The 22,999-nt window shown below is 44.7% G+C and overlaps 1 protein-coding gene across 1 annotated transcript; it reads right to left on the reverse strand.

The window, feature by feature from the left end:
* Positions 1-1,176: 1,176 nt before the first annotated feature.
* Positions 1,177-20,113, reverse strand: LOC142312076 (uncharacterized). Its single transcript, XM_075350954.1, has 7 exons — positions 20,043-20,113; positions 11,643-11,780; positions 11,334-11,513; positions 11,129-11,252; positions 10,921-11,049; positions 10,757-10,837; positions 1,177-2,869 (listed from the first exon to the last, which is right to left on the reverse strand). The coding sequence occupies exons 2-7, from the start codon at positions 11,718-11,720 to the stop codon at positions 2,016-2,018; spliced, it is 1,446 nt and encodes a 481-aa protein (XP_075207069.1). The 5' UTR covers positions 11,721-11,780; positions 20,043-20,113; the 3' UTR covers positions 1,177-2,015.
* Between the last annotated feature and the right edge of the window lie 2,886 nt (positions 20,114-22,999).

The following is a 22,999-nucleotide window of genomic DNA, read 5'->3' on the forward strand; positions in this document are numbered from 1 at the left end:
AATTAAAGCAATGTGGAAGGAAAAAATAAAAAAATTACTTTTTCCCACAAAAATGTTGCTTCAGCACCAAATTTATCATTTTCACAAGGGTAATAGGAGAAAATGGACTTTACAAAATGTTCTGCAATTTATCCGGATTATGCCGATACCCCATATATGGTGGTCGCACGGTAGGGCTAGGAAGAGAAGGAGCGCCATTTGACTCTTGGAACGCAAATTTGGGATGCGTCTTATACAATGGAAAGAACGGTATATTAGGAAATATGGTGTACAAATGAAGCCAAGAAAAGAGTCTTTTGTAGCCCAATAATGCATATCGGACTGGTTGGTATTTTTTGTAATGTAAGTTCCAGTGCCTTGTATTGATGGATGAGCGGTTAGTAAAAAGGTCAGTGATTCTACACATGCGTAAAAACCAGTCTTGGTGTCATCAGTGTCCCATAGACCTGTATGTGTAGATTTGATCTATGTCTCCATAATTTTTTTTTTTTGCAAAAAATTATGGACAGGTGAACAGCACCATAGATTATAATGTGTTGGTGTTCTAAAGGGAAAAACACAGAACATGTACGTGAAAAACGGACTTCTGATTGGTCTAAGAGTAACATCCTTTCTAAGTTGAAGAGCTTGGTGAGAGGTGTCCCAGTAAGATACATAGTGTAAAATACCTTCTTTCATAGAATCATAGAATGGTAAAGTTGGAAGGGACCTCAAAGGCCATTGGGTCCAACTCCCTGTGAGTGCAGTTTTCTTAATTCATCCTAGCTATATGTTTACAAAATTTCCGCTTGAAGATTTCCATTGATGGAGAACTCACTGCCTAACATGGTTGCCTGTTCCACTCTGACTGTCCTCACTGTCAGAAAGCTTTTCCTAATGTCCAACCTGAATCTCCTTCCTTTTAGTTTCATCCCATTGCTTCTTGTACTTCCTTGTGCCAATGAGAATAGAGTGGTTCCCTCTGCACTGTGACTACCTTTCAAATATTTGTAGACCGCTATTAAGTCTCCTCTCAGTCTTCTCTTTTGGAAACTAAACATTCCTAGTACTTTTAGCCGGTCTTCATAAGACATGGTTTGCAGACCTTCTATTTTTTGGATTAGAGTATCTTCTACTTTCTGTGTTCAGGTCTTAATGCTGTTATGCAATTTTAACTAAAAACAGTCAAGGAGGTGAACTATACAATATCAACAAAGGCACCTGGAAAGTATCTAACAGAAAAACTCCAGCAGACTATTAGGCTCCTCTGTAGCCAGGGAGTCATTTTTTTTTCTTGTTTATTTGTAGTTAAGCCATCTGGTTTAGCCACTAAATTCCATCTTGAATATTGTGAGATTTTTGCCATAAAAGACATTATATGGAAGATGTCAATCTCGCCCTGTGGGTAGTGATTAGAGGACTAGTGTTGGCACATTTACATATGACAGTCAGCAGAATGATATTTAAAATACAGAAACGTTAGATTTTAGGAACTTTGAAGGTTTATTATAAAGCTGCTATCGTTGTATATACCACTATGTCCAACAGTTTGGGGCGACATGGTGGCTCATTGGTTAGCACTGTAGTCTTGCACCGCTGGGGTCCTGGGTTCAAATCCCACCAAGGACAACATCTGCAAGAAGTTTGTATGTTCTCCCTGTGTTTGTGTGGGTTTCCTCTGGTTTCCTCCCACACTCCAAAGACATAGATAGGAAATTTAGATTGTGACCCCAATGGGGACAGTTCTGCTGATGTATGTAAAGAGCTATGGAATTAATGGTGCAAAATAAGTGAATAAATATTGCAGCAATAATTTGGATAGGCTCAGTGGTATAATTTGATTAATATGATTGGCTCTGTGGAAAGAACAAAAAAAAACAAAACAGTTCCCCAACAAAGTATGGGATCCATGGTGTGACACACCACTCATTGTATCCAAAATTCCTGCCAGCCTAGAGCACTTGAGGCCACATCTTAACATCTGAATTTGTATGAAAGACCTAACTGCAAGTGATAGATCTCAAAGGATGCATAACTTATGGTTTACAATTTTGAGATGCTATTGTATATATTAATGGCTGTAACTCAGAAGAGTTGTTCAATGTGTTTTTTTGTGGGTAAATATTATAGACCTGAATTTGGTTTTTTTTTACATGTGAGTTTTTTTCATGCGAAGCAAGGTTTGATTTCCGAGTAAAATATTTCCCACATGCTGAACAAAAATACGGCTTCTCCCCTGTGTGAATTCTCAAATGTTTAACAAGAGAAGATTTAATACTAAAACATTTCCCACATTCTGAACATGAAAATGGTTTCTCTCCTGTGTGAATTCTGTGATGTGTAATGAGACTGCTTTTCTGGATAAAACATTTCCCACATTCTGAACATGAAAATGGCTTCTCTCCTGTGTGACTTCTCTGATGTCTAACAAGATATGATTTCTGGTTAAAACATTTCCCACATTGAGAACATGAAAATGGCTTCTCTCCTGAGTGACTTTTTTGATGTCTTAAAAGATGTGATCTATTAATATAACATCTCCCACATTCTGAACATGAATATGGCTTCAGTCCGCCATGAGTTCTGTGATGTCTAACAAGATCTGATTTCTGTTTAAACCTTTTTCCACATTCTGAACATGAATGTGGCTTTTCTCCTGTGTGAGCTCTTTGATGTTTACCATTCCTTCTGTTACTTTTATTATGCTTAACAGTCTGTGATGACTCAAAAGATAGAACCGGTTTAAAATTATCAGATGATAGAGTATTGATGGCTGGTTGTGTATCTGGGATAGTGGCATGTTCTCCATGTGTATCTGGTTTAATACCATGATTATCTGCTTTGGAATCTGAAGAGGTCACATGTCCCTCTTGCTTCCTGGTATAGTCCTCTGAAAAGAACAAAATTGTTTATTATTTTTGAATAATAAAACCTTAAAATATGTATTGCTTTTCCTATAACATTTCTATATAGAAAATCTAAATATAAAATGCAAATCTGTAGCAAAATTAATCTAGCTATTTACAGACAGTTGTCAAACATTTCTGCAGTATTCTACATCTGACAGTCATTATCTTCATTCTTCATAGATTCATGTTTTATTGTTTCTGTCACCAATCTTTCCTACTGTAGAGTCATAAAGGCATTTGTGACACAGTACTGATAGGTGGTGTCAATCTCACACTGTCACTGACAACTGCATGCGCTATAACGCAAAACAAAGCAATCACAGTATAGTCATGTACAAATAATGTATAAATGAGCAATTGTTTTGGAGACAATTTATTAGAGATGAGTAAAACGTTTCTCAATACTTGGTCCAGCAACTACTGAGGGAGTCCATATGGATTAGAGCACCGCAAAGTGCGTGCTACCTACGACATCATTACGCTGCAGTGAGACTCACACGTGATGTTGTAGGGGCCTAGTAGACAGAAGAAGATGGTTGCAGGCAATAGGTGGGGATGCCACAGGTAATAGGACGTTTGTGATGTTGTGATCTGAGTCATGATGGAAAAGATGAACTTTCCACCATTACCAATAGCTGTAACTTTCATCTGAAAAATAGTTGATCTTGTCCAGCACTAAGGGGAGTTGTTGTATCAAATATTTTATTTGTAGAAGTATTAAAGTGTGAATCCCAGAACATGATGTGCTAGAACGTAAATGTTTTACAAACTAAAGACTTTGCTTAGGGCTGGAAAGGTTTGTTTTATTCCTATTATATACTCAATTTGCTTTGGTTTGCCCCTCTCTCTGCCATAGAAACAAGAGAAACAACATATTCATAAAACAGCAGTGTTAGACGCCCCATCTCTTCTACCTCTATAATATCCATATAGTCACCAAATATTAGTCAATTATCAGTTTTACAGTCAAATGTGTATGCAGTACAGATAGCACCTGTATTTAGCTAAGGCTACATTCACATGACCGTTCCGTTTTTGCGGTCCGCAAAACACGGTCTGTTTTTTTCACGGATGCATCCGTGTGACATCCATTCCGTTCCGTATACAGGCCGTGTGTCATCCGTGTGCCTTCCAGTTTGTTTTGCGGACCGCAAAACACGGAAGCAGCTAGATAGATAAATAGATGGATAGCTAGATACAGATAGATAGAGGGATAGATAGAGAGACAAAGAGAAGGATACATAGAGGGATGAATGAATGAATGAATGAATGAATGGAGGGATAGCTAGAGGGATAGATAGATAGATAGATAGATAGATAGATATATAGATAGATAGATAACAGATGAGAAAGACATATAATGTCCCACACCCAGCATTTTGTAATCTTGCACCCTTTAGTGCCTTTCATGTTACACTAAAGGTTGCTTAGCCTTGTATTTAGCCAAAAAAAAAAAATTATTAAAAACAACGACGTGGGATCCCCTCTATTTTTGTAGCCAACTTGGGTAAAGCAGACGGCTGCAGCCTGTAGACCACAGCTGGCAGCTTCACCTTGGCTGGTAATCCAACACAGAGGGCACCCCACGCTGTTATTTTAAATTAAATAAATAATTTAAAACAAAAAATGTGAGGTCCCCCCCAAATTGGATCACCAGCCAAGTTAACGCTGACAGCTGTGGTCTGGTATTCTCAGACTAGGGAGGTCCGCGGTTCTTGGACCCTCCACAAGCTAGGAATAGCAGGCAGCAGCCGCTCCATTAGATGTGCCAATCCTGGTGCTTTGCCCCAGCTCATTCCGATGCCCTGGTGCAGTGGCAAACGGGGTAATATGATGTGATGAGGTGATCTGAGAACGCGGTTGTCAGTGACGAGCGCTGACGTCAGGAGTGCAGGACTTTATCACCGCAGGTAATGAACTTTACTAACCTCCTGACGGCAACGCTCATCATCCCCATGGCTACTCGCATTGCAGTGCGGGCATATGCAGACACATTGCAGTGCGTGCAGATGCTGACACACTGCAGTGCGAGCAGCCGAAGGGCTGGAGCCGGAGCGGAACACAGACTGCAATGGCACCCAACGGAGGTCACACGGAAGTGCTTCCGTGCGGCTTCCGGGGATTTTGCGGGCCCATTGACTTGTATTGAGTCACGGTCCGTTATTACGGAACAGAATAGGACATGTTCCATAATAACGGAACCGATATACGGCATCCGATGTGGTTTTTTTTTGTAGGATCGGATGCACATGGAAGTGCTTCTATGTGCCATCTGATTACACACAAAAGACATTGAAAACATGGTCCTGTCCGTGGATCCGCAAAAAAACAGGAACTGACCAGGCCAGACAGAATGGTCATGTGAATGAGCCCTTATCAGATCAACTGTTTTTCCCTTTTTCCCCTCTTTCTGCCGTAGACCACCAAAAAGCCTCATCTCTGCACACAAACTCCCCATGGTGTTGTTGCACCTAATTCCTTATAGTCCACACCCCTGTTAGACAAGAAAGGGGGTGCAATAACTGTATTGGTCACACAGTAATACTGCTCTCACTGTACCCACCACAAAATGAAAATGGTTTCTTTGAACCCATGATAAGTTTCTTTTTTTGAACTCCCCAAAGTAATCTTACCTCCTGTGGAGACTAAATGTATGATCTGCAGCTATTCTCCATCATCTACCTCTATAATGCTCTGCTGCCTGACAGACATTGACGTGCAGCATTATCCAGTGGACCTTAGACCAGGTTCAAACAGGCATACTTCACGATCCATATACAAACTGCAATTCCCAAATTAATTGCATGTCTTCCAATGCAAACTTACAGCCTCATATGCGTCTGTAATTTTGGATTTGGAAACCCAAGGTCAATCTGTGAATTGGAGTCCATTTTAATAGGGAAGGGGGGGGGGGTCTTCGTTTTTTAAGTCTTATATTTACAAATATTTGCTACATAATAAATCCAAAGGGTGAAAAACACTTATTTGAGTTTACATTCTTTTTTTTTATTTTGCTCACCTTTATTCCAAAGCCAAGGAGTCTACAGGATGGCAGGGCTGAGGTATGCTAAGCTGGGTCCATTAGAAGCATCATCATTGCACAGTTTACCAATTTTACAATCAGTTAGGAAGAATGGGTCTATTGTTTTCACTAGTAAGTCAAAACTATATAAAATCAATATTTTAAGCTGACATAAATTTTTCTTTCTAAAGGATCTCTGAGGATGTTCGAGTCATCAACCAAAATATTCAACCAAAGATATATTTCACCTCAATAATACTCTTGGATATCAATCCTATCTACAGATGTGAAATTATGCCGCCCCCAAGTCAGCAGTTGGGCTGCTTGGATCCAGATCCGCGGTGGCTTGAGGGGCGTCCGGAACCGGGGGTCATGCGGCCACTCAAATGAAGGGGGTATTTACAGGGAATTATATTTAGAGTTCATGACGCCACCCGTGGTGTGTGGTAATGTGGAGTACCACCGCTGCAGTTGGGAGTACCCGGGGGCGATGGACTGGGGCAGCCGGATGTTAGAACCCTCCACGGGTAGGGGGGATACCCCGGGACTCGATGATGGTGTTCGGGGAGTACCGTGGGGAGTGAACGGGGTCACTTTTGTACTCACTCAGTCCATAAAGCTGACACCGACAACTGGATAAACCAAAGTTCTGGACACCGCTGCCGCTGAGGGAAGCTAGTTTGGGTCCCGTCCCCGATGGTGCTGCCTTATGATCTGTGACCTTCCTCCTGGCACTTGGTTCACTTCTTTGTTGGTCCTGGTAGCATAACACTAGTCGGGTCCCGCTCAACATTGTGGCCAACTGTGGGAGCTTGCTCTCAGGGTTCACGCTTGGGATTTTCTGGACCGTTTTTGTGGAAAATCCTATCCCCCTCGTTACGCTAGTACCCCGATTTTGGAGCAGGTGGAGAGCGGATCTTGAAGGCTCCGTTCTCGTCAGGTAAATTGTCAGGTTGCCTGAAGCTACTCCCTGACCTAGAGTCCACGTACCCCGTCGTGCCCTGGTCCCAGCCCGGTGATGGTACAAGGCCGCCAGATGTCCTCCTCAACAGTTCCATGCCCCTTGTCACGATCCCCCTGCGACCGGGGGTCCAGCTCATACTAGGCCCAGACCACCGTCTGCTACCTAGTTGCTTCCAAGGAGCCCGGCCCCTGACATTCTCTCTCCTTCACTTCCTACACTTCCCTCTCCACTTTCAAAACTACTGACTGACACTCCTGACCTCCCTTTAACCAACTCCCCAAGTGGACGACCCTATTCCACTCAGATCATCCACCGGTGTGTCTGGTGGGTGTGGTGCAGAGTGTACCTAGGATTTTAATTGGCTGATATAGGCAACACTATGTAGTTGGGGACCCATAACCAAGGAGGAGGTGAATATTGCACAGAAGGGCAGATTGCACATTACCCTGTGATGACCTGATAGTCCAGGGGCGTCACATTCCCCCTTGGTTAAACGTAGCTACAGTACATCAGAGGTTTTATTTTATTTTATTTTTTTTTTTTTCAAAACTGTAAAAATAGAAAAAAGAACATTTTTATTCACAATATACTTCCCACATTAGGGAGGCTGTATACTTGAACGTTGCTTAACTTAGAGTTCATCATTCCTACGATGGAACGCTACCGGTTTAGTTAGTAGTCGAGGCTCAACCTGCTCCGTTGCAGCCTCTTCCTGTAACAGTCCAGTCCCAATGTCCCGGATCCCATTAACCCACCACCCAAACAACCTGACCCGCTGCAAACCTATTGTGGGTCCGTGACCAGGTTAAGGTCCCGGGTGTTGTAATAGACGACTCTGGTGGGCACAGGAGGTGCAATTATTTACAAGAACACAAGTCTGTGTTGGTCACAACCAGTCCTATGACCATGGTTCATGTTTACTATAATATATATATATATATATAACGAAGTCCATGTACTGGCGTACACACTTTAGCACATCTTCTCGACAATCTGGTAACCTCTTCCGTTCATTTAAACCTTGTTGATTAAGTGCTTATCTTCTAAAATGTTCTACATGAAAAATAATAAACTTTGAAAAATAACAAACGAAAACACATACACATACTGTAAGGATATTACACATTTTAAACTGCCGGGTCCCATAGCCACGCTTCCTTGCGACTACGTACTATCAACGCCGGCACAAATTCTTCTTCCAGCATCACGTGCTTGGTCACCTCTAGGGCATACCAGCCCCACTCTCCACAATGCCGGGTGTAGGTGACCATATCTTCAGGCTCTAGATTCCGCTCGGGGTGTCCCCTGGGGAGGCGCTGTTGTGTGACATCCCGTCATACACAAACATTCTGGCTGTGAGGCCTGCCTCCCGGATGAACCCCCATCCTTGCATGGGGTCAAACCGATCCACCAGACCACGGCACCGTGGCCCACGGACTCGGGAAGCAGCGCTCCTTACCTGCTCCTTCTCCTGATGTGTACGGGTGGCAAGCTCCCGTCGTCGCCGGTCTCGTGTTACCATCTCCTGTTTCAGCTTCTGTTGGTCTCGTTCCCAGTAGGGGGCGTCAGCATCCGGCCTCGGCTCCCTAGCTGGCTCTGGCTTTAGGTGCACTCTCGCGGCCCCAACAGCCGTTGGGATGCCGCTCGGAAGCGGAACAGGCAGCTCTTTAGGCTCCACCTCTGCTACATCGGGTAGATGTACCGACTGCTCCTCAGCCAGGGTCGCAGAGTCCGGTTGCTCCGCCTCTAAGGATGGGCCCGATGATGTGGCCGGGTCTGGTCTGGCCGGTGTAGGGGTGACCGCTGTCGTGACCGGGTTGAGGGACGGAACCAGAGGTTCTGCAGCTGTATCTTCGTACACAGGGGCTGAAGGTTCCGCTGCCATGGTGGGAGCAGGCAGCTCGCCGTCCGCCGAGGACGGGGTTGGTGGTGGCGGAGTGCTCGCCGGGAGCGGGGGCTGTTCGGATCCCTCAGCCGCATTGGCCGGATTGGGGTAATCATTAGGGACTGGGTAACCGCTTACCCTCTCTTCATGTGAAATCTCAATCTCATGGGCTCGCACCACCATCACCAGGCTCATCTCTTCCCTCTAGTGGTCCAGTGTAAACAGGAATTGCGTCCGCATTCTCCTGCACAGCTGCTCCGTCTCTTCCTCAATCCAAGTCACGGTCCTGGGAACAGCACGTTCCGGTGATCAGCTCCGCTCTGCCATCTTTCCTCTGCGCTGTCCATGAACGTTATGGCAGAGTGCTGGCGTTCCTGCTTCTCTTCCACTGCTGCTACATGCTGGCATGCCCCCTCGGTTTTCACTCAGCACTCTCTTCGATGCAATGGCCCTCTGGAAACTTCCGGTTCCGGGCTCACTCTCAGGACAAAGGGCGGGGCTTCGGCTTTGCACGCTTTTTGGAGAAGACGGCGTTTTGGCACCAGAAGATGGCGGAATTGGCGGGATACAGGATCTTGACTCGCGGTTTCGACTTCTAAGGTGCATGTCACCCAGCTAAGTGGGTCCTGCTCATATCCTGTTCGTGACGCCAGGAATTTGAGGTGTGCCGCCCCCGTGTCAGCAGCCGTGCTGCTCGGATCCGGATGCGCGGTGGCTCGAGGGGCGTCCGGACCCGGGGGTCGTGCGACCACTCAAATAAAGGGGGTATTTACAGGGGATTATGTTTAGAGTTTGTGACGCCACCCGTGGTGTGTGGTAATGTGGAGTACCACCGTTGCAGTTGGGAGTACCCGGTGGCGATGGAGTGGGGCAGCCGGATGTTAGAACCCTCCACGGGTAGGGGGGATGCCCTGGGACTCGGTGATGGTGTTCGGGGAGTACCGTGGGGAGTGAAGGGGTCACTTTTGTACTCACTCAGTCCATAAAGCTGACACCGACAACTGGATAAACCAAAGTTCTGGACACTGCTGCCGCTGAGGGGAGCTAGTTTGGGTCCTGTCAACGGTGCTGCCGGGTGATCTGTGACCTTCCTCCTGGCACTTAGTTCACTTCTTTGTTGGTCCCGGTAGCATAAAACTAGTTGGGTCCTGCTCCCCAGTGTGGCTAACTGTGGGAGCTTGCTCTCAGGGTTCACGCTTGGGACTTTCTGGACCGTTTTTGTGGAAAGTCCTATCCCCCTCGTTGCGCTAGTACCCCGATTTTGGAGCGGGTGGAAAGCGGATCTCGAAGGCTCCGTTCTTGTCGGGTAAATTGTCAGGTTGCCTGAGGCTACTCCCTGAACTAGGGTTCACGTATCCCGTGGTGCCCTGGTCTTAGCCCGGTGATGGTACAAGGCCGCCGGCTGTCCTCGACAGTTTTGTGCCCCTTGTCATGATCCCCCTGCGACCGGGGGTCCAGCTCCTACTAGGCCCAGACCATTGTCTGCTACCTTGTTCCAAGGAGCCCGGCTCCTGACCTCCTCTCTCCTCCACTTCCTACACTTTCCTCTCCACTTTCAAAACTACTGACTGACACTCCTGACCTCCCCTTAACCAACCCCCCCCCCAAGTGGGCGACCCTATTCCACTCAGGACTTCCACTGGTGTGTCTGGTGGGTGTGGTGCCGAGTGTACCTAGGATTTTAATTGGCTGATATAGGCAACACAATGTAGTTGGGGACCCATAACAAAGGAGGAGGTGGATATTGCACAGAAGGGCAGATTGCACAATACACTGTGACGACCTGATAGTCCAGGGGCGTCACAAAATTATTCCTAAAATCCATACATTTTTTATTCTGGCAGGAAGCTAGGAAATAGGTTATCTTATTTCTTATTTTCCAGTTTCATATAATGTATTCACCTCTTTAAATGTCTTTAACACAAGCATTTCTCTGGATAAACCCCCTCGTTAATTTCAGAATTCGATTTCAGTGATCAGAAAGAATTAGCACTCACCTGTGCAATTGTCTGTAGGAATCTCCTCTTTAAGAAGAGGACGGGGACATCTCTCTGGTGTTGTCCTCTCACTGAATCGAACTGGAGAAAACACATACAGGGACTGAATTCATTCTTTACATATGGATAATTATAGGCCGTGTATATTTAGTCTTGTCTATTACCTGGTGATGTGAGGGGCTGGGGATCCTCCATCATGACGTCTTTGTACAGATCTTTGTGTCCTTGTTTACAGTCCTCCAGGCAAAGAGGACGGGGAGATTTCTCTGGTGTTGTATGCTTACTGTGTAGAACTGGAAGAAAAAATATAGGGACTGAAGTTATTCATTACATACAGATAATAGGCCGTATGTATTTAGTCCTGTCTATTACCTGGTGATGTGGGGCACTGGGGAACCTCCATAATGACGTCCTTGTACAGATCTTTGTGTCTTTCTACATACTCCCACTCCTCCATGGAGAAATAAACTGCGATATCCTGACACCTCATAGGAACCTGACACATACAATGATACCGTCAACCCTGATCCCTTCATAGTGTTACTGTATAATGTCCCAGCATTCCCAGCAGTGTCACCTCTCCAGTCAGCAGCTCAATCATCTTGTAGGTGAGTTCTAGGATCTTCTGGTCATTGATGTTCTCATGTATCAGGGGATCAGGTGGAGCTCCTACAGTTGGATTCAGGGGTCTTCCCCATCCCTCAGACACAGGGTCTTGACAGCACTCACTAGAGGTCTTCTTCACTACTGTGTAATCCTGGTTATGGAGAGACACATTAATAAATCTCACTCCAGACATTTCCGGAGTCCTCACCTCTCCAGTTCTCTCCATCTGTTATTCCCATAGATAAGAATGATGTAATGTGACGTCATCAGAATCTCTCACCTCTCCAGTAATCCGGAAGAGGATCTCTAGGATGAGGTGTAATATCCGCTCTACTATCTTGTCCATGTCTCTAGCCATCCTTGATGGGTCAAACAGGAAAATTCTCTTACATAGAAGATCTGCACTGAGATGACCTGACTGGAAAAAAGATGAGCCAATGGGAAAGCATAAAGTTTTGATAAAATTACAGCAGAAGATTATCAATAGAGGACTAGTAAAACTGCTGCTATGTAATCCTCCATATTCATGATTTCTGTATTACCCTACCCCCACCATTAATTGGAAGCTTTTTGTGTGCACTGTGCAAAAAGCTGATAATCAGTGGCGTGGGTGGGGTTATACAGAGCTCGTGTTTTAGATAACTGGTAGGTCTCCAGCAAATCAAAAAGTGATTTTAAAAAAAATAGAAGACGCAGCCCATTAAGTTTCACACCGCTGTAATCAGGATCTCAGCACCTACATGATGCGATTTTCAGATGAGGTAGAAAAAACCTTTTGACAAATTCACTTTAAGATATGTCATGGGAATCCAATAATCTCTGTTACATTCAATAGGGTCTGTTGGGCTCTACTGGTTTCCCGTATGTACAGGGATAAGCACCGGGTTGTTTTCATATTTCTGTTGCTGCAACAGAACAAAAATATGAAAAAAAAATAATAAAACAATATTTAAGCTGGTTTCCCATTTGTTTTGCCACAAGTGAAAAACAATCCGTGTTCTTCCAGTGCGTCAAATGACAAGATGCAGTTCCTGGCAGACGTTCTGTCGCTTATCCATGTTATGTAAATAAAAGCTTATAACCTGACTTTAAATTCATCCATTAGTTTTGTAAATTACTGTTTTGAAAGCTGAAACCCTCCCAAATTTGGTTTAGGTTATGAAAATAAAGTTGCTGGAAAGCTGAAATACTGATCATTTAATGAACACAGAAAGGTCAGATTTTGGCAAGACAAAAGTTTTGTCGCCCACAGAAAGTAATGTGAAATGCAAACAAATAATTAACTTCTAATACAAAGATATGTTGCATAACATTGGTGAATAAAGTTGTGGTGCTATTAGAACCATGTTTAATATTTTGTGTGACTTCCATGAGCTTGAAGGACTGCATCCATGCGGTTGAACAATGATTTATACAATTTATTGATGAAGTCATCAGGAATAGCAAATAATACAGTCTTACATGCCTCCCAGAGTTCATCTAGATTATTTGGTTTTGTCTACCAAGCTTCCTCTTTTATTCTACCCAAAACATGCTCAATGATGTTCATGTCTGGTGACTGGGCTGGCCAGTCCTTGAGCACCTTGATCTTCTTTGCCAGGAGGAACTTTGTTGTAGAGAAGGATGTTTGAGATGGAGCAGCATCCTGCTGCAGAATTTGACCCCTTTTATGATTGGGAATGTAAGAGGTAGCTAATACTTCTTGATATTTTAGGCTATTGATATTGCCTTCCACCTTGCAAATCTTTCGCACACCCCATACTGAATGTAACCCCAGACCATGATCTTTCCACCACAAAACATAACTATTTTCTGGATCCATACGGGCTCCAGTAGGTCTCCTGCAGTATTTGCGGCAGCTGTGGTGTAATTCAACTGAAGATGCATCAGAGAAATCCACCTTCTGCCACTTTTCCAGCGTCCATCTGTTTAGCAGGCTGTGGGACTTGGCAAATGCCACATGGTTTTTTTAATTGCCTTTTGTTTAGTGCTGGCTTCTGGGTACTGATTCGACCATGGAGGCCATTTCGAAACAGAATTCTACAAACTGTTCTAGTTTACACAGGGACTTGAGGTGACCAGGTCGGTTGGAGCTCTGCTGCAGTGGAAGTGGGGCTGGCTTTGGATTTTGTAACCAACACAGATTCCTCCTGAGCAGTTGTCTTGCAGGGTCTGCAGGACCTGGGCTTGTCAAAAACATCTCCAGTCTCTTCAAATCTTTTTTTAATTTGTTGTACTTGACGCTGAGACACATTAAAGGTGCCAGGAACCTCTGCAGTGGATCTGCTCTTCAGCCTCTTGATAAACAAGGCTTTGGTCGCAGGGTGGATTATGTTGTCAGAGGTCAAGTTGCAGTTCAACTGAAGGTCTGGGGTGCTGGGTTTCTTGTTATACACACCTACTAATTAACCGATCATTTAGTGAGCACGGGTGAGGATGTAAACTAGGATTTGGTGCATTATATGACAAGGCGACAAAATTTTTGTCTTGCCAAAATCTGACCTTTCTGTGTTCATTAAATGATCAATATTTCAGCTTTGCAGCAACTTTATTTTCATAACCTAAACCAAATTTGGGAGGGTTTCAGCTTTCAAAAGAGGAATTTATGAAACCAATGGATGAATTTAAAGTCAGGTTATAAGATTTTATTTACATAACATGGATAAGCAACAGAACTTCTGTCAGGGACTGTAGAAACTAACATTATCAGCTCACCCAAGGTTTGTATAAGTTTCGGATCCAAAGTTTCAGGTAGGAATGCATGCATGGATAAATCACAACTGGTTCTTGGGTGGCAGTGTTACTGAAAATAGTGATATAACTAAAAAAGAAATTCTGTTATGTTTAGAAATGTGAAAAATGGCAAAAGTAATGTTTGAACAGAAGACGATCGTATATATAATGAAGAGACCTCTTGATGTGATCAAGATAAGGGTTGTTGGTTGCATACAGACAATTTTCCCATCATGCAGGGATTGGCCAACAAGGGGAAGAATGTGGCCCCAACCAGACCCTCTATCAGTAAGTAAAAGATGTCATCAAAAATAACAACCATACTGCACGTTGTCTATCACTGCCCTTCCAGTAACACTGCCTGGTTATCATTCTATAACAGGCTATGATAAGAATCCCTGGAGTTTGAAACATATCACCCCCCTTATGGGATTTTATTGCTCTCTTTCCCTTCCTATTTTACCTGTGCAAATTTTTCACCATGTTTTTAAAATTTTTGGAATAAAGATGTTCTTTTAAATCCTTGGGATTGCTGGATAAACTTGATACTGATTGGGATCAAACACGATACAATGGGTTCATGAAAATCTAATGATAAAATCACTAATATGTCAATGACCCCTAAGGGTATGTGGAAAGTTTTACTACAGGAAGACACTTATGTAAAACACTAGTGTTTTCCCTAAATGATCTTTTTTTGGCTTCTTTTTATATCTTTTTTTGCTTTATGTATACAATACTGAGTAGCAGCTCCCTTCTTTTAACTGCTTTGCAGCTCCCAAAGCCTGAAGCGAGTAATAGAAGCTCAGAAATTTGAGCATGTACAAGTCGTTTTGACATTGCAGTACGTATTCAATCTTTTTAGCATCAAGTGCTTTTTTAGGTGGTTTTCAGAGTGTAGAACTTGTAAGGCCCCTTTACACACTGCAACATCGCTAACGACATCGCTGTAACGTCACCAGTTTTGTGACGTAATAGCGACCTCCCCAGCTACATTGCAGAGTGTGAAACACATCAGCCACCTGGCCCCCGCTGTGAGATCGCTGATTGCTACAAATCTTTCAGGACCATTTTTTGGTCCTTTTTTTCCCGCTGTGCAGCATGCATCGGTGTGTTTGACACCGTTACAACGACTTCGTTAGCGACTTCCCTTTCAAAAAGCTACTTTGACACGTCCCCAATGACTAGCTAGGTCGTTCTGCAGGTCCCTATCGCTGCTGCGTCATTGGCCAGGTATGCCTGTTTGACAGCTCACCAGCGACTCACCAGAGACTTTGTAGCGATCCCGGCCAGGTTGGGATCGCTGGTGGGATCGATAGAAAGTCTCAGTGTGTAAAGGGGCCTTTAGACTCCTTGATTATCAGTAATAATCATTTCCTTGAACAATTCCAGATAATCACACAGTGTAGGTAGACTGCCAACTAAAGCCACGTGCGCACATTGAGTACTTGGTGAGTTTTTTTACCTCCATATTTGTAAACCAAAACCAGGAACATTCAGAGGAAAAGTATAATAGAAATACAAGCACCACTTTTGCATTCTTTTTTACCCACATCTTATTTCAATGCATGCAGTATATTACTTTGGTACGATCACTGCCAAGCTTTTCAAAAACTCAATAAAAACTAGCTGCCACCACCAAACATTTATACAGACCAATTGGACACCTGTTATATATTATCAGATATTATATTTATTTATTCCACATTTATAAAAACCCTTTTAAGATAATAAAACATTTTTTATTGTTTTTTTTAATCTTCATATAAACTGGGAGATACTGCTTTTCTTCATGACACACCTCATTTAGCCTACTACCCTATAGCCTTGAACTAAAATATATATATATTTTTTTTTAATTACTTCTTAGTATAAAATAGTTACTGGGAACCTTTTACGTGTAAAAACGCTATTTACCTGCAGATATGGGACTATTCTGCATATTAATAGTGTTTGAAACCTCCGGGCGCCTGTACATTAGACCCAGCTGCCGGGAGTCAAAGAACTTCAACCCCTTAACAACTGAGCCACTTTGAACGTTAATGACCGAGCCATATTTCCAATTGTGACCAGTGTCATTTTATGAGGTAATAACTCTGTAACACTTCATTGGATCGCAGTGAGTCTGAGACAGTTGTTTGTGATGCTACACTTCATGATAGCGGTAAATTATGCTCCATATTTTGCATTTATGAAAATATTGAAAATTTGCAAAATGTTTTTTATAAATGTCACAATTTTAAAACTTTGAAGTTTTATGTCCGTAAACCAAATAGTTATACCACACAAAATAGTTACTAAGTAACATTTCCCATATCTCAACTTTACATTAACATCCTTTTTGAAGCATAATTTAATTTTATTAGGAAGTTAGAAGGGTTAAAAGTTTATCGGCAACTACTTCTTTTTCCAACAAAATTTAAGAAACCTATTATTTATAGGGACCTCATCACATTTGAAGTTACTTTGAGGGGCCTAGGTGACAGAAAATACCCAAAAGTGACACTATTCTAAAAACTGTACCGCTTATCAGGAACTGTGGAGAGAAGGGTGTAATAGGGTCTTACCAGATTAAAAACAGGAAAAAAAAAATTAAATTGCACTCACCTAAAAGTGTTGTGAGAGGTCACAACACCCAAATCGCTTAGTCACAGAAGGTGAAAGCCGCAGCCCCGCAGGAATCGGGATAACCTTTTCAGGAAAGAACGGGGGTCATCACTGCACTAATCACCAATGCCAGTAAGGGATTATTGATCCAGGTCCTTTATTGCATGAACATATACAAGTCTACGCATTTCAGGGGTCTATTTATTTAAATAAAGACTCTCCCACACTCCCTCATTCTCCAATATATTAATTTAAGAGAAATCCTCAAGATTCTGACGTAATCGAATTGGTAAATAAAGACTCCCGTACACTCCTTCGTTGATTGATTTATTAATTAAAAAGAATTCTTCAAAGTTCTAATGTAATCCAATCATGAAATGTCCCATGATGTCCATAAAATATTATGGAGTCTCATTTTGAGAACGGTCTCAGAATGAATCTCCATAGAATTCATTGAGCATTGTGAAACATTGCACCATTGGATTATGTTGTGTAACTTTGAGGGTTTTTTTTAATTAAAGGGGGATGAACATGAGGTAAGTCAATGGAGGGAAAGGATATGTATATTAACGGCGTGGCAAGGTGCCTCCGTCATCTGTCCATATCGTCTGAAAGGCATCCAGCCAGTTATTAATGGAGGCAGTGAGGTATTCCACCCTTCTTGTGTCTCTAATTCTATTCTCCAAATCTTGAATGGCAGTCAGGAGAGTTTTTTTCCAATGTGCGGTAATGAGACATTTCGCCGAAGTACAGAGTAATGAAAGAAAAACCTGGCTGCGTCCTTGGTCATTTCCACAGGCGGAAAATTAAATATATAATTAAGTGGGTCTAAACCAGCCCTAAGGTCCAAGATCTTAAAAATCAAGTCCTCCACACCCTTCCAGAAATTAGCTAGAACCCCACATTTCCAAATAAGTGTGTTTTTTTTAACTCTAAGATACACACCTCTCCATTACTGATCTCTGGGCTTGATGTTAATTTACAGTTGACATCAACTCCAAAAGTATTACACCAATTGCCACTGCACCAGGGCAATCGGAAGAGCAGGGCAAAGTACCAGAATTGGCACATATAATGGATGTGCCATGTCTGGGGCAGCTGCGGGTTGCTATTTTTAGGTTGGTAAGAGCCAAATAACCATTGGCCTTCCTACCCTGACAATAACAGCCTCCAACTCTCTGCTTAACTTGCGCTGGTTATCAAAAATAAGGGGAACCCCACGTTATTTTTTAAAAATTATTGTTCACAGCAGTGTACAAGTATCTTCCCCATGCCGAAAAGTTTGTCGATGTGCTGCAGGCTTTCAACAAACTCATTAGCATATGAACAGCACTTAAACCCGGACACTGACTTCCGTTAGGCTGTGTGCCCATGGGACAACGTACCCGCTGATTTTTCTGCGGAAAACCTGTGGATTTATCTGGATTTTCTATACACAGGTTTTTGCAAGTACAGACACTCCCTATGTTATCCTATGGGATTTGGGGAGTGCTGTATCAATGGTGCGGTATGTGCGGCTGCGGAATATACTGCGGATGTCCCGCAGCTGCACGTAACTGCGTCAATTATTCATGCGGAAATATCTGCGGATTTCCCGCTCCTCCACTATGGAGATACAGGGCGGGAATACCGCAGGTATTTCCGCACTTGTCCCGCAGGTTTACCGCAACAAAAATGCTTGAATCCCGCAGCAATGGATAGCTGCGGATTTCGGGCAGCAGCTGCGGTAAACCTGCGGACAAACATGCGGAAATATCCGTGGGTACATTGTCCCGTGGGCACATAACCTTAAGCGGGATTTACACACAGCGACATCGCTAGCGATGTCGCTGGTGAAAGCACCCGCTCCCGTCGGTTGTGCGTCACGGGCAAATCGCTGCCCGTGGCGCACATCATCACTCTGACCCGTCACACATATTTACCTGCCTAGTGACGTCGCCGGGGCCGGCGAACCGCCTCCTTTTAAGGGGGTTGTTCGTGCGGCGTGACAGCGGCGTCACTAAGCGGCCGCCCAATAGAAGCGGAGGGGCGGAGATGAGCGTGCCGAACATCCCGCCCACCTCCTTCCTTCCTCATTGCGGGCGGCCGCAGGAACTTTGATGTTCCTCGTTGCTGCGGTGTCACACATAGCGATGTGTGCTGCCGCAGGAACGACGAACAACCTGCGTCCTGCAACAGCAACGATAATCGGGATTAGAACGACCGGTCAACGATTAGGTGAGTAATTTTGATTGTTTAACGGTCGTTCGTGCGTTTCACACGCAACGCCGCCGCTAACAAGGCCGGATGTGCGTCACGAATTCCGTGACCCCGACATCTCGTTAGCAATATCGTTGCGTGTAAAGCCCGCTTTAGAGTTCGCTCATCACTAATTATGATAAATTGAGAAGTTATTCACTTGTAAATTTCTATGACGGTATAAAATCCACAATCAGATTCTATAATGTAACAACCTCTTGTGTTTTATCCAATATTCATAGAAACATAGAATGGTAGAGTTGTAAGTGACCTGAAGGATCATCTGTCTGGTCCAACCCCCTGCAAGTGCAGGTTTTCCTAAATCATCCCAGCTATATGTTTATCCAGCTTCTGCTTGAAGATTTCCATTGATGGGGAGCTCACTACATCCTGCGGTAGCCTGTGCCACTCTCTGACTGCCCTCACTGTCAGGAAGTTTTTCCTTTTTGTCTAATCTGAATTTCCTTCCTTTTAATTCCATCCTATTGCTTCTTGTACTTCCTTGTGTTAATGAGACTAGGGTGGTTCCCTATGCACTGTGACCACCTTATAGATATTTGTAGACCGCTATTAAGTCTCCTCTCAGCCTTCTCTTTTGCAAACTAAACATTCCTAGTCTTCATATGACATGGTTTGCAGACCTTCTACCAGCTTCATTGCTCTTCTCTGGACTTGCTCCAATGTCTTTCTTGATGTGAGGTACCCAGGTGGAGTCTGACTAGGGCAGAGTATAGGGGAATAATGACCTCTGCTCTACAATCTCCATCTCCGCGGTCAGTGTCCTCATTAAAGGACCAACCCATCGACATTATATGGGAAATCACTTTATTCTAAACTATTACAATCCAAATTAGGAAAATTACATTTTTTACATTTTCCCAGATTTCTATAAATATAAAAACCAGACATCTCCATTCCCTATAATCTCCACCCCAGAGACAAAGCGTCATCTGTCCCCAAACCCAGAGTGACCTCCCCTGTATACATGAGCACACCCAGCTGTATATTACTGTACATATACACATGGCAGAGCTGGGGGAGGGGACACTATCTCCGGGAATGGAGGGGTTACTGCGCCCAGTAATGGGGAATCTCCACATACCTCCACCTGCAGAGCCGCACACTAGATATATGGCAGATGCTAGTGTGTATGGGCTCCTTCCAGGTATACCGTCATTTGTCACGTGATAGGGGCGTGTTCGAAATGCAGCTGGATGTTTCCAGACGGAATAAACATTATTTTTTTTAAGGCTACTCTGTGCTTACAGGACCCGTGATGATGTCACATGGAGGGGAGGAGTCAGGGGTCACATGGTCAGCTCCTCAGTGTATTCAGGACTCTGCTGTGCTGGTTGTCATGAGGTGAAGTTTTGGGAGGTTAGGAGGAATTTACAGTGTACAATGTATGCGGAACGGAACCGCGTGTGTATGACGTGTACTGAGAGGAGCCATGTGTATATTACATGTACGGAGAGGAGCCTCGTATGTACGACGTGTATGGAGAGGAGCCGCGTGTGTACGACATGTACAGAGAGGAGCCACGTGTGTACGACGTGTACAGAGAGGAGCTGTGTGTGTATGTACCGCCCCCGCGACAGCCGACGGGCAGCTCGGATCCGAGGGGTCTCCGGACCCGATGCGGGGTCACGCGGCCTCTCGAAAATAAAAGGGGGGTAGAAAGGGTGGATTTGGATAATGTTCGTGACGCCACCCACGGTTCGTGGTAAAAATGGGGATACCACCGCTGCTGCGTTTAGGGGAGAGGGGAGCGCCCGGGAGCGATGAAATAGCAGCTGTAGATGTTAACCCCTCCGTGGGCAGGGGAAGGTGTCCCGGGGTTCGGTGCTGGCAGGCTGGGGACCCGTGGGGAGCAAAGGAGCACCACGTACTTACACAGTCCAGAGATGCTGATACTGACACCAAGTAAACCAAAGTCTTGAGTCTTGAACGTCCTGCAGCCTTAATCCGAACACGTTGGGTCCGTGCCCTTTTGGCGTTGCTAGTTGGTCTGAAGCCTTGTCCCTTCGCACAGTGTTTACACTTGGTGGATCCCTTTCACCTAAAACTACTCGGGTCCCGCTCACCTGCGTGGCTAGCAGGGTGAGCGTGCTCTCAGGGTTCACACGTGGGATTTTCTGGACAGTTTTGTGAAGTCTTATCCTTCCGTTGCGCTAGTACCCAGATGTTGGAGCGGGTGGGGAGTGGTTCGTGAAGATTCCGTTCCCGTCGGGAAAAATTACTGGGCTGCGTGTAGCTATTTCCCAGCCTAGGGTCCGCGTACCCCGTCGTGCCCTGGCCCCTGCCCGGTAGTAGCACAAGGCCACCGGTCTACCCTCCGTGGCAGTAACGTGCCCCCTGTCACTACCCCCTGCGACCGGGGTTCCAGGTCCTTCCAGGCCAGACCAACGTCTGGCACCCTGGGACTGTTACAGGAGCCCAGCTCCGCAGCGTGACCTTTCCTGTCACCGCTCACTGGCACTTCTCCACTACTCTCTTCTCCTGACACTTCTGGCCCTCCTACTTCCATCCCTCCATCTGGGTGGCCCTATTCCCCTCAGGCTACCCAATGGGTGTTTGGTGGGTGTGGTGCAGAGTGTTCCTTAGGATTTGTGTATACCTGCTCTTAGCAACACCAAAAGGACAGGACCCGTAACCAAGGAGGAGCGGGTACCATGCAGAAGGGTAGATTGCACGGCACCCTTGTGACGACCTGATAGGCCAGGGCGTTACATGTATGACATGTACAGATAGGAGCCGTGTGTACGACATGTACAGAAAGGAACCGCGTGTGTACGACGTGTACGGAGAGGAGCCGCGTGTGTGCGACGTGTACGGAGAGAAGCCGCGTGTGTGTGACGTGTACGGAGAGAAGCCGCGTGTGTGTGACGTGTACGGAAAGGAGCCGCGTGTGTGCGACGTGTACGGAGAGGAGCCGCGTGTGTACGACGTGTACGGAGAGGAGCCGCGTGTGTACGACGTGTACAGAGAGGAGCCGCGTGTGTACGACGTGTACAGAGAGGAGCCATGTGTGTGTATGACGTGTATGGAAAGAAGTCATGTGTGTATGGAGAGGAGCCGTGAGTGAATGATGTGTACGGAGAGGAGCCGCGAGTGAATGACGTGTACGGAGAGGAGCCGCGAGTGAATGACGTGTACGGAGAGGAGCCGTGTGTGTGTATGCAGTGTACGGAGAGAAGCCGTGTGTGTATGCCGTGTACGGAGAGGAGCTGTGTGTATGCCGTATACGTAGAGGAGCCCTGTGTGTATGCCGTGTACGGAGAGGAGCCGTGTGTGTATGCCATATACGGAGAGGAGTCATGTGTGTATGACGTGTACAGAGAGGAGCCGTGTGTGTACGGAGCAGAGCCGTGTGTGTATGACGTGTATGGAGAGGAGCTGTCTGTGTACGACATGTAGCCTCGTGTACAATTTGTACTGAGCTCAACAGTGTTTTCATATGATGTGTACAGAATGGTGCCGCGTGCATATGTTGCGTGTGCTATATGTGCAGTAACGGTTTCTTCCCTGTGTGAATTCTCTGATGTTTAACAACATTTGATTCAACACTATAACTTTTCCCATGTTCTGAGAATGACATTGGTTTTTTTTCAACTTGGAAACAGCGGCTACTTTTATGCAACATTTTTCAGGTTGTTTTTGTGTCAAAGCTGTAAGTAGTTTGACAATTTACTGAAAACAGCACTAAAAATTGCAGGTGTGAATCTGACCTTTTTGAGAAAAGAATTGTGCATCACCTGGTTATGTAATAGTGGATGCTGCAATGAACAGCCATCACAGCAATTATATGGTTCAGAGGGCTCCCTTTTCCAGCCCAGTGATCTCCACCACAGATTCATCTCATGATACAGATGTTCGCTAGCATGGTCTAAAATCTGTCTGTCGATTTGTGTTGCCCTTGTAGTGCATCCGGTCTGTTCCTCCGTAGAAGCCGATCTTTAGTTCTGAATCTATCATATTGGGACTTCAGTGTTTTTGGCACTTCTTATGCCCAATGCCATTCCATGATTGTTTTATAAGTGTTCTTGTGTGAAAAGAAAA

The sequence above is a fragment of the Anomaloglossus baeobatrachus genome, chromosome 5, assembly GCF_048569485.1.
Source record: "Anomaloglossus baeobatrachus isolate aAnoBae1 chromosome 5, aAnoBae1.hap1, whole genome shotgun sequence".
Lineage (NCBI taxonomy): Eukaryota > Metazoa > Chordata > Amphibia > Anura > Aromobatidae > Anomaloglossus > Anomaloglossus baeobatrachus.